This window comes from Cynara cardunculus, assembly GCF_001531365.2.
Source record: "Cynara cardunculus var. scolymus isolate 2C chromosome LG 16, CcrdV1, whole genome shotgun sequence".
NCBI lineage: Eukaryota > Viridiplantae > Streptophyta > Magnoliopsida > Asterales > Asteraceae > Cynara > Cynara cardunculus.
Genome location: NC_037543.1, coordinates 21597901 through 21616842, shown reverse-complemented (window position 1 = coordinate 21616842; position 18942 = coordinate 21597901). Strand labels below are relative to the sequence as shown.

Here is an 18942-nt window from a genome sequence, read left to right as displayed (position 1 = left end):
AACTTCAATCGTAACAGCAACAGCAACTGCAACCTTTTCGGGTTTATCCCCATATTGGATCAATCTTTCAGCTCTTGATTCCCCGAATTGGATCAACTCCGTTCATCTTTCAAACCCTTAATTCTTTTAAGCATCCCAATCTCATCGCCCAACACACCCACATATGCAATTGCAATCGGAAGAAGATATGATATGAAGAACAACAGCAACAACAATATGGTGGCGGATAAGACTCGGGCCCTGCCAGTCGATCCCAATCTTCCACGGTGGGTCTGCCAGAACTGCCGTCACAGTCTCTCCATCACCGGCGTTGATTCTTACCCTGATAAATTTTTCAATGACTCTTCCACTTACCGATCCGGTTAGGGTTTCGCCCCTCCAATTTAGTATTTGATTACTAGTATAGGGGGCAATTATATCTGCTTCCATTATGAATCTTAGTTGGAAAAAAATTAGGATGCTTGAGTTTTATAAAGTAAGGTACCTCGTGTGTGAGCCTTGATTCAATTGAGCAGCAATTACCCTGTGAAAGCTACAACTTCAAGAAAAAACATGTTTTGTTTCCAGTTTTATGAATAAAAAAAAGAACAATTATCTACTTTTGGGATTTTCAACATTAATGGTGTAAAGTTTAAATAAAAAGAGAAAATCAATAACCCCCTATAAAGCCCAAGAACCCTAAAACAAATGAATTTTTAATCAAAATTCTAAATGTAAGAGTATTGTTGCTTTACTTTGTAATTATGTATTGATCTTGAGATCTGCTATAGTATGATCGGCAATGTGAAACATTTGGTTACTCGGTACTGTAGACTATGCCAAATTGCCAATGCCAATGTTGCTCATCAACAAAACAAATAATTTTTTTTTACAAATACTTCTGTTCAAGGGACTGAATCCTCTTAACAGCTGAATATCCATCACAGAATAGATATTCTTGTTAAACCATAAACCCTAATGTGTGTGTGAAGTTAATGTTCATCATGTTCTTGCTCACACCATTTGTCTAACAACTTCATTCCAGTTCATGTTTGGCACAGACTACTGTAGTTTATGTAGAAAGAAATTGAGCAAGGGTTGGCAGTATGTTCTGTCTCTTAGAGTCTTATTAACTTACTATAAACAGAAAGTACTTGTTAGTTGATCTTTTTCTAGTGAGAGGTTAACAAATTTGAGCATGATGAGTTGTTTCTTATCTAAGCAAAGTTGAAAGAATTTGAAAAGACAATTAATGTAAGTTGAAACATTCAGGGATGCAGGGTTCTTCGATGCATGGAGCAGGCAGTGTGTTAGGCACACGCATGGATCAATCATTTGTTGTGTTGCCAAAACAACGGAACCAGTCATCAGGCATTCCTCCTCGTCCACGTAATGGAGCTGTTAATCCTGAGGCAAATCAGTCTGGAAAAGCTATGGAAGAATCATTTGTGGTATTGCCTCCACCCGCCGCCTCTGTGTACAAATCTGAGCCTGCAGCCGATGGAGGTGGGACTCATGTTCCATCACATGAGGGTGGATCCAATACTGCTCCTACACAATCAAATAACTCTGGGTTCCACTCGACCATAAYTGTCTTGAAGCGTGCATTTGAGATTGCTACAACCCAAACACAGGTGTGATTTTACTGGAGGCCTATCGTTGAAGAAACCTCATTTTAAAAATTGTTCTTGGGCGCTCTTTCTTAGAAACAGAGCTGGTGCACTGATTTATATTGAGCTATAGATCATTTTTAGGCCATGCTGTTCTCATTCATGTGTTCTTTATTCCTCCAGGTTGAGCAACCTTTATGCCTCGAGTGCATGAGGGTTTTATCTGATAAGCTTGATAAGGAGGTTGAAGATGTGAATAGTGACATAAAGGCATATGAAGCTTGCCTTCAGCGATTGGAGGGAGAGCCACGAAATGTGCTTAGCGAGGCTGACTTTTTGAGGGAAAAACTAAAGGTGATGCACAAAAAGCTTTTAAATTTGATGATTTATGTTTTTTTCCATAAATCGTGACAAAGTATCAAACAACTCTGGAATTCAATGCTCCCCAAGCCGATGGCATAACTGGTTGGAGGTGGAATTGATGAAGCCTTGTATTATGTTGGACTGGATATCAATGAGTAGATAGATATGATGAGACATGTTTCTTTTCTTTGCTTTCTTGATTACAATATGCATGCTTAAATATGACTGGACTCTTTCATACCTCTTACTGATCTTGTACTTAAATGGTATTGAAGATAGAAGAAGAAGAACGTAAACTTGAAGCAGCAATCCAAGAAACCGAAAAACAATGTGCTGAAGTAACTGGTGAATTGAAGGAACTTGAGCTTAAATCTAATCGCTTTAAAGAGTTGGAGGAACGGTAAGTTACCTTTGACATTATACAAGAGTCAATTGCTACACCTTGTTGAAGGGTTTAACCACTGTTTCTGAATTTTTTGCATCAGGTATTGGCATGAGTTCAATAATTTCCAGTTTCAGTTAATATCCCATCAAGTGAGTGTAGCTAACATATTCCCTTAGATGGGTTTCCTCTAATTATGATACATACTTGTATAACTCATACTCAGGTGCTGCTATGATATCAATATTTGGCATTTATAGGTCTTGAATAAGATGATCCATCAACAAGTTGGTATCCTAAACGTCCGCAATAACTCATTTTCTTGTGTATTGTTGCATGTAATACCTGCCAAGATTAGATATCCGTAGACATACATGGCATCTCTTTGCAACGGCTCATTCTTGGTCATGATACGTTCCAATAACATGAAATATTTATGCATAAAATTGTAAACTTGAAAAAGAATACATGTTGGGCAAACAGGCTAGTTGCTTTCTTTGTAATGTTAAATTGGCTTTCTGAATTGTTAAGCTCTTCCCTGTGACAGGAAGAGAGAGATGCAATATTGGCCAAAATCGAAGTTTCACAAGCACATTTAGAACTCCTGAAGAGAACTAATGTCCTAAATGATGCGTTTCCAATTTGGTATGACGGGGAATTTGGAACAATCAACAATTTCAGGCTGGGAAGACTTCCTAAAATTCCGGTATGTGCATTGTAATTTAATTACTCTTATTCAAATTAACAAACCCGGGAAGCTCTTTGGATGAATGTTATTGGAACATGGTGCAGGCCCAAACTGTGTCTCAGCAATTTAACGTTTTAAAATTCGAATTAAGTTTCAGTTTTGGATAAAAAATTATGTGTGATGCTTGCAACTGCATTTTATGGTCTATGATGGACCATTGCCGATGGTGTCAGGTAGAGAAAGCCCAGCAACTTTTTTTTATCTGTTGGCCAACATAAAATAGTTGATGTGCTTCTTTCCCATAGGGAAAATCTTGGCTTATATTACCTGATCGTTGAAGTTTGGTATCTTTGTTTATTTCCAAGTTAACTGGTTTTCTTGGTTGCAATGTTGACAATGTTATGGTAACACTCAGGTTGAGTGGGACGAGATAAATGCTGCATGGGGGCAAGCTTGTCTTTTGCTTCATACGATGGCTCAATATTTCAGACCAAAGTTTCAGTATCCTTCTTTCTGGATTGTGACTCTGATGTTGAGTCTCTTATTCAAATTCCTTGATAGTAATTTGTTAGAATGCTCGTTATAAAGGTTTCTAGCTATTGCATGCGTGTTGTTAGGTAGTTGTTGGCATCTATATGTAGTTGTGTACATCCTGTTAATACTTAATTCCGTTGTACAATGCATGTCATCTTCACTGATGCTTGTATGGTCTTATCTCTATCCAAATATTTGTGTCAGTGTTATTTACCAAATTGGTCTAGAAATTCATTCTTTTGTTCATGCAAGTTGTTATGTTCTTGGCTTTGATATTCACATATGAAGTAAATAAGACTCATAGAAGCTTTCTATATATTGTGAAAACAGAAAAATTGTTATGATTGAAGTATATGCTATCTTGTTATACATGTATGTCTTTAATCTGTTGTTGAACAGATACCGAATAAAAATCCTTCCTATGGGAAGTTATCCTCGAATCATGGACAGCAGCAACAATACCTATGAGTTGTAAGTTTATATTCTACCCTATCAAATATTAATTGCTCAAGGAATTCATTATTTCACCTTTTTATTTGCAACTCTGTGGGAAACATGCCCACTTGTTTACCAAATTTCAAGATTCTTTTTTTTTTTTGTTTTACAATTGTTTGGTTTGGTATTGTTCTGATAAGATTTGTTATTTAGTTTTTTTTGTTATGTCGGGGAGCTTCTAATCCATCACACTTTTGTTATTGAGTTGGCGACTTGTATTTGACCATGATATAGGTTCGGTCCAGTGAATTTGTTTTGGAGCACTCGATATGACAAGGCGATGACATTGTTCTTGACCTGTCTTAAAGACTTTGCAGAGTTTGCAAACTCTAAGGATAAAGAAAACAACATACCACCTGAAAAGTGTTTCAAGCTTCCATACAAGTAAGATCTCTTTTTACCCATGGTAAATTATTATGAATTCTGTTAAATATCTCAATTTTATACAAGAATCTTTTAGGCAATGCAGTGAAGCCTTGAATAGAACTTGTTTGGATTGAAATGAGTGCTAATATTTTTGTGAACAGGATTGAGAACGACAAAGTGGAAAGCTATTCGATCACGCAGAGTTTCAATAAGCAGGAGAACTGGACGAAAGCTCTCAAGTATACACTATGTAATTTGAAATGGGCGCTCTACTGGTTTGTTGGTAATACGAATTTTCAGCCACTGGCTGCAACAGTACCTTCCTCCCATTCAGCTGACGCTTCGGGGTCTTTATACAGAAAGCGTGCACCTGATCCCAAGTCCCACCAGCAGCAGCAGCCCTCTGCCCCCTAATACTCCCCTCTAAAGCATGATATACACACGCACACATATATTTGTATTTGAATTGAAGAAGACCAAGAGATTTGTAAATAGGTATGCAGCAGATAAAGTATGATGTAGATATTGGGTTTGAATTCATGTTTCTATGACTGACATTGGTTGATGAATATGTTAAAATGATCCATGTATGCCTATCCATTGGCCAATTCCAAATGTTGTTATAATTATTTGATAAAGAACAGTTGAGATGATTAAATTTGAAACAATTGTACAGCAGTAGAATGAATAAATAAATGAGACGTACAAAGTACTCTTTTTGACAATAAACCGGAAATAGAAAAACATGACACTTCATTTCCAATAAATGATGTCACACATACCATAATTAAAAATGAACCTATCATCTTCATTAATGCATTAAACCAACCAAAATAAATTGCATTAAAATAAAACAGTCGTTTTTCTTTTGTGTTTGTTGACCAACTCGTCAGATAGTCATCTGGTTGCCCACCTACAAATGCAAATCTTACTTCAATCTTCCAACCAAATATAAAGCTAGCAAGCATTGGCCAACCACACTGCACCCTTTCTTTCAATCTTATAAACAGAAATAGATATATACATACATTTTATTGCATCTGTTTAATTTCTTAAGTCGATCTTTAACCGATGGGGATGAAGAAGACATATGTGGTAGAGATTGAAAAAGCAAAAGAAGGGGACGAAAGTAGGCCGTCTGTTGGTCCTGTTTACCGCAATGTGCTAGCAAAACATGGATTCCGACCGCTTCCTGATGCTCTCCATACTTGCTGGGATGTTTTTCGGTACCCCATCTTCTTTCAACTCACTCTTTCATTAATGGTATATTCGAAACATTTGTTATGTAAGCGTTGGAATATGAAGAGTTGAACGTTTATTGACAAGCAAAACAACTTGAGATGTATTTTATACGTTAATTCATTTTATTTGTTTGACTGTCTTAACTTCCATAAACTAAATCTATTTATGTAAATAGATACATGGACCAAAACACATGCTTGGTGATCGATGCTACATAATTTCGACCTCCAACTCATTTATATGATTGATCTACTATATATGTTTTTGCATTTTAGATTCTAAAAGGATTAACATTATATATACGCCATCGTTAATTATTATGTGTTTTGCCAATGCGCAAGTATCATTGTATTGTATATAGAAAAACATGGGGAAAATTGTAAAAAGAATGAGGTTCACCCTAGTAACCATTCATTTATACGGTATGCACATGTGCATACAAGGGATATGTAAGTAAGTTTTCAAGTATGCATACCGTATATATTAAGTTTTTATTTTTATTTTTGGAGGGTTTTATATGGTAGGCTTTTCTAATGGTATTTGTTTGTTGTTCATTAATTTCTGTTATAGTTTATCAGTTGAGAAATATCCTGATAATCCGATGCTTGGGCAGCGAGAGATGATTGATGGCAAGGTACTCCAGTACTCCTGTCCTGTTCTATTATATATATATATATATATATATATATATATATGATGATGATGATGATGATGATGTTTCAATTGTATCTATATATAATTGTTTAATTATTTTTGTGGAATTAATTAATGAGCTTGTGATAAAAAAATGTATTCAGGTTGGTAAATATGAGTGGTTAACTTACAAGCAAGTATATGATACGGTATTGAAGGTTGGAGATTCTATCTGCAGTCGTGGAATTCAGAAAGTGAGTATTGTCGGGATCTCAATCTTAACGATTAAGTTACCATTTGAGTTGCTCATCTGATCATCTTCAGGGGGCACGATGCGGAATATATGGGATAAACTGCATCAAATGGGTTGTAGGCATGCAGGTATCAAATCTTACATTACATAATATATATGTTCCCATTGACCTTAAATTCATTTTTTTTGTTGTTGCTGCAAGGGTATATATATATATATACATATATTCAACTGATTGATTGCATTCATTATCTTCTGCAGGCTTGCAATGCTCATGGCCTTCATTGTGTCCCTTTATATGACAGTTTAGGTACACTTTCCAACTTGTTTGAATAAACTGACCATCAAAACCTATATATAGCAGTTGACATTTAGCAATGTTCTTTCAGGTGCTGGTGCAGTGACATACATCATCTGTCACGCACAGATCTCCATCGTATTCGCAGAAGAAACTAAAATTTCTGAGGTAAATTGTGATCAAAATGTGTCAACTGAATTCTATTCGGTGTCTGATAAAAAGGATCCTCATGATTTATATAGGTATTGAAAACATTTCCTGATACCGCCAACTACTTGAAAAGTGAGTTTCTTTTTTTTGTTTTTGTTTTTGTTTTCTTTCCTCCTACTTATTTTATGGTGACTTAATTAATTAATAATATGTATTTATCGTATAGCGCTTGTCAGCTTTGGCACCGTTACAAACCAGCAGAAGCTAGATGCTGAAAAATGTGGTTTGGATATTTATCCTTGGCAAGAATTCTTGCATCTGGTATACACATATCATCTCTCGTTACATTGTCCAAATTTGTTTCTTTTATTAATACTTGGATTATAATTCCAAGGGAACCAAGAACCAATTTGACTTGCCGCCTAAGACGAGAAGTGATATATGTACGATCATGTACACTAGTGGAACCACGGGCGAACCAAAGGGAGTTATGATAACAAATGAAAGCATTCTTTCCATTTTATCTGGAGTAAATCACCATCTAGAGAGCATGAATGAAGAGGTGAAGCTACCTTCTTCTTTTCTGCATTTAATATTTGCATACAAACATGCCTTCATTTTAACCACAAGGCATAGCCTGAGACACCCTTTCAAAACAACATGCCTTCATTTTTTTGTAATTTGCTCCATGGCTACTAATCATGTCTGCATGTGTCTTCCATCTTGATCAGTTTCGTGTGAGCGATGTATATTTTTCATATCTACCTCTAGCACATATATTTGATCGGGTCGTTGAGGAGTTATTCATTTCCACCGGTGCCTCAATAGGATTTTGGCGTGGGGTAAGTCATAATTTTGTAGTACATACAAGTATATATATATATATATATATATATATATATATATATATTATAATCTGTGTAACATTTCGTTCAATACTCATTTGTTAGGACGTGAAATTATTGATTGACGATCTCAAAGAGCTAAAGCCAACTGTCTTCTGTTCTGTTCCCCGTGTGCTAGACAGAATCTATTCAGGTACTATATATATATATATATATATATATATATATATATATATACTCTGGTAGTCTGGCATGTACACCAAAGTAGATCATGATTGTTGTGTTCTTCTTGCTCATCTCATCTCACGCCAAGACTTTTCCCATTACTTGCAAAACTAGTTTTCGGGTATTTCACACATGCATTATGCATATCCTCGTGTACTTGTACCAATTTCGCCTTCCAGGCTTCCACTATCGAATATCTATGTATGTGACCTGCTTTATTCAGGTTTGGTAGAGAAGATCTCTTCAGGCGGTTTCCTCAAACATACTTTGTTTAACATTGCCTACAACTAGTGAGTTTTTTTTTTCTCTTGTTAACTTTCCAGCCATATGCATTCATATGTGTATATATATGGAAGGAGGCTTTGCTCCAAGAAAAAATGAAAAATTGAGGAACACTCTGTTAACCATTTATCTGGACATGTGCATACAAGTAATTAAAAATGTTCCTTGTTTTTATACACGTGTGCATACCGGACAAATTGCTTACAGATTACTTGTATGTACATGTACATACCATCCAGATGAACAGTTACCATGGTGTTTTTCACTTTTTCATTTTTTTGGGTTTCTCCTAAACCTGACCATATATATATATATATATATATATATATTCATTAATAGCCTATGCATTCATATATGTAGCATTCTAATAGCATTATGAATGCCTTTATATATCCGCCCCTCGATGAGGTCAAGAGGTCTGTTTCACATGCATCCAGTCACTTGTTCTTTTCTTTAATTGCTTCAACTTGCAGCAAACTGCGGAACATGAGTAGAGGGTACAAGCACGAAGAAGCAGCACCAAGGTTTGACAAGATTATCTTTAGTAAGGTGATGATGTAGACCATGTGGTTAAATTATATCTCTTCATCTCTGTTTTATGTACCAGATGTCACTCATTGAGGTCTGTAGTTGGTATTAACATCGATCGACCTATCTTTCCATTACTCTTCAAAATAGGTGAAAGAAGGTCTAGGAGGAAACATACGTCTTATCTTGTCTGGAGCAGCACCTCTTTTGGCTTCTGTGGAAACCTTCTTACGAGTAGTGACATGTGCTCATGTTCTACAAGGATACGGTATAAAGACAGATTTTAAACACGTCATTTAGTTTAAATCATTGATAAATATTCTAACCGCTACTCTTGGTGTGTCTTTCTACAGGTTTAACAGAAACCTGCGCGGGATCATTTGTTGCACAACCAAATGAATTAACAATGAGTGGCACGGTGGGACCTCCATTGCCAAACGTTGATGTATGTTTAGTTTCAGTCCCGGAAATGGGATACGATGCCCTGGCCAGCACTCCGAGAGGAGAAATTTTGTTACGTGGAAATTCCTTGTTCTCGGGATACTATAAACGTGAAGACCTCACCAAAGAGGTGCTTGTAGACGGATGGTTCCATACAGGTTTGCTGAACAGTCTGTTAGTGGTTTTTTTATACCAAAACCGTTCTAATAAGCTAAAACTAAATATTTTAGGGGATATTGGCGAGTGGCAACCAGATGGAAGCATGAAAATTATCGACCGAAAAAAGAACATATTTAAGCTTTCACAAGGAGAATACGTTGCAGTTGAGAATTTGGAAAACGTATTCTCCTATGTCCCTACCATTGATGCGGTAATTCTTTTCAGTTATTCACTATAGATCTTGCAGTCCTGTATATTGTGCCTTTTAACTTTCCTATTTAAGGAAGTGGTATTCCTAAATGTTTCAGATATGGATATATGGCAACAGCTTTGAGTCCTTCCTAGTTGCGGTTGTCAACCCAAACCAAGAATCAATCGAACATTGGGCAACAGAAAACGGAGTTTCTGGTGATTTTTCTACCATCTGTGAGAATCCCAAGACAAATGCTTATATTCTAGGAGAGCTAACGAGTATCGCTAAAGAGAAGAAGGTTTGAAATTTCTCTCTCTATCTCCAGATTGATCTTGAACAATATCTGCATGATTTTATGACATCAATCTGAACTATTTATGAGTTGTTTTCTGCAGTTAAAAGGTTTTGAATTCATTAAAGCTGTTCATGTTGACCCCCTGCCGTTTGACATGGACCGTGATCTGCTCACTCCAACATTCAAGAAAAAGAGAGCCCAGTTTCTTAAATACTACCAGGTTAGCTCTTACTCTTAAGTATTAAAATTATAGGGTTACTTGGATTGTTGTCATTCTGACATTGACTTATGCTGAGTTTTTCTCATTCCTCCTGTTCCTATATAAATTCAATATTCATCTAACTTCATATTCTGTTGTGCCATTTTACAGAATGTGGTGGATGGTATGTATAAAAGCAGCAGGAGATGATTCCAGATGCTCCATTACATGAATTGGATGAAACTTTGAAAGTTGGTTCCTATAATTGTACTTCTATTTTCAAATTAAACTTTTGTCTGTTCTTAAATCGTAAACATGTATCGTATCAACTTGTCTACATCTCCTTTTTCCATCTTAATTTGGCAAAATGATCCAGAATTTCTAGACCATTTTTACAGTAATGACACACATAATAACATCTATTACTTTTAAGTCAACATAAATACCAAAGACAAATAGTAAATCTACGGTAATTACCAATTTCTTTTCTAAATAATGCCTTTAAGACGATACTAATACTTTTAAGATTCACAGACTAATAATATACAAATGCCAAAAATAGGAAGAACAAACTGCATATATATAATCTATACAGAATAGGATGTCGAGTAAAACTATGTATAAACTCTTGAGGCTTTTTTGGAGAAGCTGTGTACCTTATTCAGGATCTACAGCACTAAAATCGGGGTCGACTGGTTTCTGTGGTAGCATTGACAGTACCATAGTCGGCAATAATTTAGGACTATTTGAACGATTCCTCTTCAAGTTGTGTAACATATTAGAGGCAAACCTGGATGCATAGATGGCGGCACCAAGGCTTGGGGAGGAGCTTTCCCCAACCTTTGCTAATGCATCCCGCAGTCTCTTTTCCTCCTCCCGCAATGTCTGCTCTTGCTTCTTTCTACAGTGTCTACGCCATGCAACCTGTATAAAACAAGCTCCCCATGTCCTCCACTGCTGTGAGTGGTACCTGAATATCAAAGTTTCTTATTGTAACATCATGGAGGAACACTTGTACGCTGTGTTATTGAATTTGCGAAAAGAAGAGAGAAAAAATGGATGGAAAAGAATGGAAAGGAAAGGAAACAAATGGAAGTTTCTTATTTGTGTTCTTGAAAGGGAAGGGAATGGAAAGGAAACAATCTTTCATGTCTTGAACTGGAGAGAAAGCAAAGGAAAGAGCCAGTTTACAAATATACCCGTTCTATTTGTTTTCTCACTTTTCCTTACGAGGGTATATTTTGTCAAAAAAGATCAGGCTCCCTTTCTTCCCACATTTAGGAGAAAACATAATGATATTCTCCCTCCCATTCCTTTCCCTTCCCTCCTAAAAAGTTTATAGATCACATGCTATTTTTTGTTTTTCCTCCCTTCCTTTCCTTAAAGAAAAGGTTTCAAGAAGACAGAGAAGCTTCAGCTCACAATTGGCACACCAAGAATGAGAAAGTGACTTTTTATTACCTAAAGGTATGCTGGAGCCGCTTGCTGTGTAGACGTCTGAACTGGGACGCTACAAACTTGAGGTCATCAGCCTTTAGAGCAAAAGCTTCAACATCTGTAACTGGTCGCACTGTTCTAGTTGAAAGGGGAAGACTTGAAGACAAGTTTGGATCCAACGCCCATGTCAGAAGTTCATCTCCACAAAAGTCACCTCCCTTGAGGTAAGTGGAGTTGAAGAATCCGGTTCTTCCACCATTGGTGGTCACAGTTAGCAACTCTCCACGTATGATGAACAACATCTCATCTACTGGATCTCCCTCTCGAACTATGCAGCTATTCTCTGTGTAAAGAACTGGATTCAGACGGTCACACATAGCATCCAACAACTGTTCATCCATTGTTTGAAACATTGGCACCTGCATCAACCAGTTGATTCATTATTCAGCTGAATTTGCGATAAAAAGGTCATTATTGTTACCACACACACAAACACACAAGAGAATTTTCTCCGTCTTTCAAGAAAACAGCCAGCAGGATGTTTGTTCCTTTGTGAGGGATTTTAGGGTTAGTTTAATTTGCTTTATCTGGGGTGGCTATATATGCACAGAGGGTAATGCAAAGTACGCCATAAAAGAAGTTACGAAGCTGTTACTCACTTTCATGAGTAAAGACAAGCAAAGATGACGCTTTATGTCCCTTTTCAAGTCCTTGGGTAGGTTGTGAATGAGGGATTGTTCATCAACTCCCCTGTTTTCTTGCCATTTGTACTGTTCATAGCGTCTGATGCGTTCCCTTAGTTCATCAGGGAGCATACGATGGGACATCCATAGCTCTGCATCCCTCCTTTTTACCCTCATTTCTTCTACTCTGACAGTGATAGATTGAAGATATTTCTGTTGCAGCAAACCAGAAAGCATTGAAGCACCATAACGTGAAGAAATTATAAAAAGAATTTGACTATTCAAATACATCATGCATGTGGCTCAAGTCGATGTGTATACACAAACAGGTTTGAAAAGATCATTGGCAGCTATGCATGTCAAATTACCATTATTACTGAGATACTGAAAGATATTAACACAAGAAAGATTTCTATTCTGATATACTTGTATAGCGTAGCAAATAGCAGTAAAATGATTGCCTGATCATGTCATTTATTTTCGTACGTATATAGACACATCAAAGTTGTTTTCTTTTTATGAAATTAACATGTTGGATAATTGAATTGGTGCTTCCCCTTTAATTATAGGGTTAAGTGCACGATATGTTGGACTTGGGATCATGTATACTTGTGCAGAATATGCATGATTCAACTCAACCAATCCTAGCAGTGTATATGCCCTGTTCTCATGAAAATTTCAAGAGTGTTTACCTGCATGTTGCCGATGAGAAGTGCAAATAAGACGAGTCCAATAATGGAGATGAAGATGGCAAATAGGATCTCCGGAACATAGGTACTTGTCTTGAGGTTTTGACCAACGGAGCTGAAGAAAAAATGTACACGTAAAATTTAGTAACAAAGTATCAGCGTAAGGTGTAGAAATTTAAAACATTAAAGAGTTTTTCGAGATCATGTTTGGCTATCCTACTATTGGGATATGATTTTCTTTCCTAGCAAGCCTGTTCTCATTGAATTTCTTTGTTTCTTTTCTATTTCTTGAGAACATAAATTGCTCAAGTGTTCCAACCACTCTATGCAAAGCACTTAAAGGGAACGAAGTGCCCTATATCGAGAATTTGAGCACAAACCTTAAATTTCGAAGACCCCACCAAAAACAGAAAAGGAGCTTCTGTGGAAAATCTTTGGTTTCTACCACGTGAGACTGGAGAGCATCAAGAAATATACCAAAGTCGAAATCCGATGAACTTTTTATTTCATCTGGTTGAAGAAGAGGGCAAGATGTAGTTAGAAATGCATAGTCCCCCTCACGTTTTTCTCCACAGTATAGAGAGTTGACATCACAATTAGCCTTGCATGCAGCACGCCAGCAGCTATCTTTCCTATCGATCGAGAGTACGTACCAGAAGGATCCAATCATCTGATAAAAGTATAGAGAGTTGACATCACAATTGTTATAATCACGTTTTTCTTTCTAATTGATCAATGCCAATTCTTGTTCTTAAAACTCAACAGTCAACATGCATGTGCCAAAATTGATTGTGCACACAAAGAGCTAAATTAAACCAGCAAAACACCTTATAAACAAACACAAATAAGTAATCCACAATCAAGTCAAACTGATAATTTTGGAGTATGAACTCTTGTAGTGGCTGAATTAGGAATATAATCAGGATCTTACATGACTGGCTAGCATATAGATAAAGAGATTGAAAGCAGCTCCAGCCCATGGGGTTTGAGTAAATATGCCAGAAGTCCTCGTCACTTCTGTATATAGTGGATAGATTCGAATAAATCGTGGGATGTATTGGGTTAATATCACGAACCTCAGCAAATCCTTTGTAATTAATGAAACTGGTCCCTTGCTGTTTGGTATGATGAACAAAATTGTTACCTGGATAATGTAATCGTTAAAGTTAAAGTCTACATATGTGCCATTTTTAATAACACGATAATTAAGCAAGTTTATAATTAATCTCTACTGTATGACATTAGGACAACCACAACAATCAAAATGATCTTACAAGAAAGGGCATACACGTTATATATATATATATATATATATATATATATATAATTGATTGTGGTATCTAATGGAAAGAAAGATCTATCAATAAATCCTATAAGCTTTAGCTTTCAAGTGTCTTCTGCGGTTAATATAAATTATAGACGCAGGTACAGATCGTAGCGTGTTTTAAAGTGTGACAACTTATTTTTAGGACAACAATGAGGCCTTTGATCCCCTTGAAGAGATCGTAAGCATAGAGAATAACTTAGATTTTATACCAATAATTATACTTGTATGAATAGAAGCATGCCAAATAACAGCAGACACAGAATTTCATAATCCAGACAATTTACCTGTGGAAGCGGAAGAATTGACAATAGATCTACGAAGAAGTAGGAGCAGAAGTATCGTTTTGCTATAGCGAAGGAGTCTTCGATCAATTCACCTCTTCCAAAGATTCTAGAAGGAGGAGCAATAAATCCGGTGCGGAACTCAAAGATTATATGTAAAATATAAAAGAGGTCGAACAAAGTTCGAAGAACACAAGAAATGATCTTCAAATTGTTGTCCAAATCGAGGCACATTTTATTGCTGTTCATGACAGGAATGTAGAAGAACAGTGGATCTAAAGATACAGCAATAATGCTAGTTATTACGAATATTTTATTCCACTGCTGAAGAAAAGACCCTTGTGGGTCTAGGATTTTCTTCTTTGCAACTTCGTTTTTTGCTGGTTTATCCCTTGACTGATGGAAGATTAGTGAATTCTTCAAGCCACTAACCCCTTCAGAAGCCTGCTTTACTCCTCTTTGGATGCTATTCTTCAGTGAGCTAAAAGATAGCTTAAGTTTCATATGATATAGACCATATGTTGTGGGCATTCGCTGATCAAAACGATAAGATTGCTCCGGACTTGTATCCTTAAACCTGGAAGAGAGAGTCACCATTATTGATCAGTAATATTTACTTAGGCCATTTAAAATGCATGTACTTATAAGTAGGCTTACCATATGGCAAATTATAAATATTATATATATATATATATATATATGTATCAAATCAGCCATAAGAAAAGATATGAGGTAAATGAAGTATTATAGCATACTAACCTCACGTATCTTTCCTGCTTGAACTTCATCTCCACAATTTCTTTGTAGTGAAGCCTTTCCAGCAACGATCTTGCTATCTATGTACTTGATCCACAAACAGCTAGTACATTCTCCTACAAACAATCTTCAAATCAATTGACTTTGAAATCTTCAAAAGAATTGAAGAGGAGATGATGGAAATGAAAGGTACAAAATGAATTCTTATTGATCAAGAAGTGAACTACCGATGATGAAGTAATGGTGTATATATACTGTAGTGATATGAGCTTTAACAAACTATCCGTTTAACTACAACCACTTGAGCAGTTGTTATATTGCGGATGATGAAGTAACGTTAAAGTGACAGCTCCTAAATTCTGTTGGCTTTCAAAGCGTGGATTTTCTTGTTCATAGCCTCTACCTGATTTGGATCCCAGATAGCTTGAGTAGCTAGTGAATTCTTTTGAGGTGCATGATAGAGTTTAGATATGAAACCTGCATTTGAGCATGTTGAAAGGGATGATGGGCTAGGAAATATTTGTTGTGAGATTAGATTACCTACTAGACCTTTAGGGCTTTGAGATGACACATTAGGCGTAAACAGAACGGAATTTTGAGGTGACGCATTAGATACAGATGAAGTGAGATTTTGGGAGACATATGGAACAAAATGAGGTGATGATGCAACATCATATGTTGTGGAACTGTGAGAAACTGGAATTGGATCAAGGGTTGTAGAATGTTCAGATGCATTGTCTAAAGTAGGAATCTACGACACATTGGCAGTTTCCTTGTGTTGCTCTATATCATGTTTTCAAGGTAATAATAAGATGTGAACATTGTGTATTAAGGATGAATATTATTTAACGAGTGAAAATCAAACACAAACTCATAGAATACAGCTTGTCTTGATAGGAAGACTTCCTTTTGTTTCACATCATGTTAGAGGTATCCTTTTTTTCCTTTGAGGATATATAATGAGAATACAATTTGTGGCTCTAGGTCTTGATTTATCCAAAGGATGAGCGGTGGCATAACAAAGGGAACCAAAAGCTCTAAGGTGATAATATTTGGTGACGGAACTGAATAGTAGTTCATCGATTGGAACCTTAAAGCTATACCTATTTCTAGGCTCACCGCCACATACTCCTAGAACTGCAAAGCCCTCTCTTTTGAACCCTATGAGAATCGAACCTGGGAGTAAGAGGAACTACCCCTCTTATTATTTTTGCACCCTATGAGAATCGAACATGGGAGTAAGAGGAGCTACCTACCCTTCTTATAGACCAAGGGGATTGCCACCAAGATAAGCCCTTGTGGTTTTCTCACCTCATTTGAGTGTCTCTTGGTGCATTCCACTAACTTAATTGATCTTTCTGGCTTTGGAACCTTTAGTGTAAGTAAATATTTTGCTTCTTGGTTAATTCTTGTCACGTTATGCAAGATGACTATGAGGAAATCCATGTAACTTGTAGCATGCACTCGTCTTGTTTGCACCCTTCTTTGTGAAAACAATATACCCCCTCTTTTGAAGGTTTTCATGAAGCAAAATCAGTACTCTTCTGCCCTTTTGAAGCTTGAAAATGACTTGCAACATTGGTCAGAGTATATCCTAGTCTGTCTTTCTTCTTGCCTCAACATACTATACATCTGGATGGTAGAGTTGGGAGGGGATGAAGAAGAGAATGAGGCCTATTACTATGGTGCAAGTATCATTAAGACCCGTGAGTAGTTGCATCAATTTCTTCCTCTGACCTTTCTCTTCAATGGACTTAGCTGCTCCACATACACATGTACAAGAGCAGTGATATAGCCCCTTGGTCCCATATTCGTTTCATCTTATTGAATAAAATTCAATATATGAATCTCCTTGTTGCAATAGAAGGAACTCCTTCTCGACTTGGAAGATGATGTTGCCATCAACCATCGACAATCGAGTCAAGTATCCAAGGGACAAACAGAAATCTCGTATTCTCTACCTTTTGGGTAATTTTCAATTCCGGGTAGCTTTTGAGATATTAACATGAGACCTATATTATCATTTGGATGCATATAAAGGGGATTTAAGTGAATCGACATTGGGTAGATTTGGAGTAACATCCTTGATGACGGATTGAAATTGTGTCAATTAATTTGAATAAACTTGTAATATCATGAAATCTTCAAGAGAATTGAAATGAAATCTTATCGATCGAGAAGTGAACTACAAACTAACAAACAACCACATGGCAGGCTAGTTAGCGCATAGAAATATATAGATTTAATTAGCAAACTACCAAATTAAAAAAGAAAATGGATCACTTCAAATTTTCCAAACACAAAGTTGTGAGGAATTTGAGCAAGAGTAGCGTATTGTATTTATGCTGAAATTATAAAAAAAAAATCTATGGATGAAGTACATGGTAAAACAACACATCCTAAAATCTGATTCCATACTTGATAAATCCGATTTGTTTTGTTATTATTTACATTAAGGCCTAATTCTATACGGTGAGGTGATTGATTAGGATGTTTAATTGTGCATGCATAGGGTTGAATGTTGATGATGGGACATCAGCTAGAACTGAAAATTCAAAATCCTTCTCCTAAGACGTTATTCTTCTCCAAACTTTCGCTACAATAACTAACAACAAACTGAAACCAGAAAAACTGACTTGTGCTCATAACCAGAACCTAAAACTTTCATAAGAATTAGAAAAGAAGTCCTGATTGAATTGGGAAACATGTAAGAAGAAGATGATAACTTACGATTTGGCGATGGATGTCTGCAAATGGCGATAAGCAGTGAAGTGTTAATGGTGCAAGTAAATAGAGGCCCAAAGTGGGTTGAGAAATTTCTTGGAGGTTTGGTAATGCAAGCAGCCATGGACGGGTCAACTTTTAGCGGGAGAATTGTCTGTGTCAACCGGTCAGTCAGTCTTCTCCTTCCGTATATGGTTTTAAATTGTTTTAACCCCTCCTACCCTAACCCTACAACTATCTAAAACCTTTTTTATTTTTATTTTTATTTTTCTTTTTCTGTTTATTGCTCCATACCATATACATCTAAGGCCTAAGGCCTTGTTTCTAAACATCTTTAGGGATCATATACTAATTAAACTACTTATCGAATGAACAATTAATGACAAAGATTAAAAATCTTACTCGATAAGAGTAATGATAAAGATCAAGACATCGTATGCAACAATTTATCCGGTAATTAAGCACTTATTCTTAGCATGGTAAGACTCATCATCTCGCTTACCGGATAAGACTTTTGGTCTTTATCTCATTCTTACCGGACAAGATTGTTGGTCCTTACCATATTAATTCACCCATGTGACTTTCAATCATTAAGTAATTTATATTTGTTAGTTATGAAAGAATGATGATAAATAATTAAATCATCATGTACAAGTTGATATTATTGGATTTTCTTTATATTTTATATAAAATAGAATTAAAAAAAAAGCGTTTATAGAGAAACATCGTTGTTGCAACTGCAACTTGAGTCATGGATGGATTGGTTATTGGTATATATTATTTTAGATTTAGTGGTTGTAAAGCGTGGGTGTCCCACTTGACTAAATATCCAATTTTATACAATTAAACTAATTACACCATTTCTATTTATATATTTTGAATAGA

General features: G+C 36.2%; 3 protein-coding genes across 3 annotated transcripts; 2 read left to right on the top strand and 1 right to left on the bottom strand.

Annotated features, from left to right (window-relative positions):
• LOC112529272 (beclin-1-like protein) lies at positions 1-5074 on the top strand. Its single transcript, XM_025140469.1, has 10 exons — positions 1-361; positions 1252-1613; positions 1773-1943; positions 2228-2352; positions 2438-2486; positions 2882-3040; positions 3438-3523; positions 3956-4027; positions 4286-4435; positions 4579-5074. Exons 1-10 carry the CDS (start codon positions 193-195, stop codon positions 4829-4831), a joined length of 1596 nt encoding a protein of 531 aa, XP_024996237.1. The 5' UTR covers positions 1-192; the 3' UTR covers positions 4832-5074.
• A 414-nt stretch (positions 5075-5488) lies between these two features.
• Positions 5489-10499, top strand: LOC112529193 (long chain acyl-CoA synthetase 4-like). The gene is made up of 19 exons (XM_025140319.1): positions 5489-5643; positions 6230-6293; positions 6457-6546; positions 6617-6673; positions 6807-6855; positions 6935-7011; positions 7086-7125; positions 7220-7314; positions 7388-7555; positions 7725-7835; positions 7944-8031; positions 8287-8353; positions 8819-8894; positions 9024-9141; positions 9227-9472; positions 9545-9684; positions 9782-9964; positions 10062-10181; positions 10332-10499. The coding sequence occupies exons 1-19, from the start codon at positions 5489-5491 to the stop codon at positions 10368-10370; spliced, it is 1983 nt and encodes a 660-aa protein (XP_024996087.1). The 3' UTR covers positions 10371-10499.
• Positions 10500-10617: 118 nt separating this feature from the next.
• LOC112529192 (cyclic nucleotide-gated ion channel 1) lies at positions 10618-18217 on the bottom strand. The gene is made up of 9 exons (XM_025140318.1): positions 18064-18217; positions 15337-15449; positions 14581-15154; positions 13901-14113; positions 13350-13639; positions 12973-13084; positions 12257-12493; positions 11622-12016; positions 10618-11130 (listed from the first exon to the last, which is right to left on the bottom strand). Exons 2-9 carry the CDS (start codon positions 15363-15365, stop codon positions 10818-10820), a joined length of 2163 nt encoding a protein of 720 aa, XP_024996086.1. The 5' UTR covers positions 15366-15449; positions 18064-18217; the 3' UTR covers positions 10618-10817.
• Positions 18218-18942: the final 725 nt, after the last annotated feature.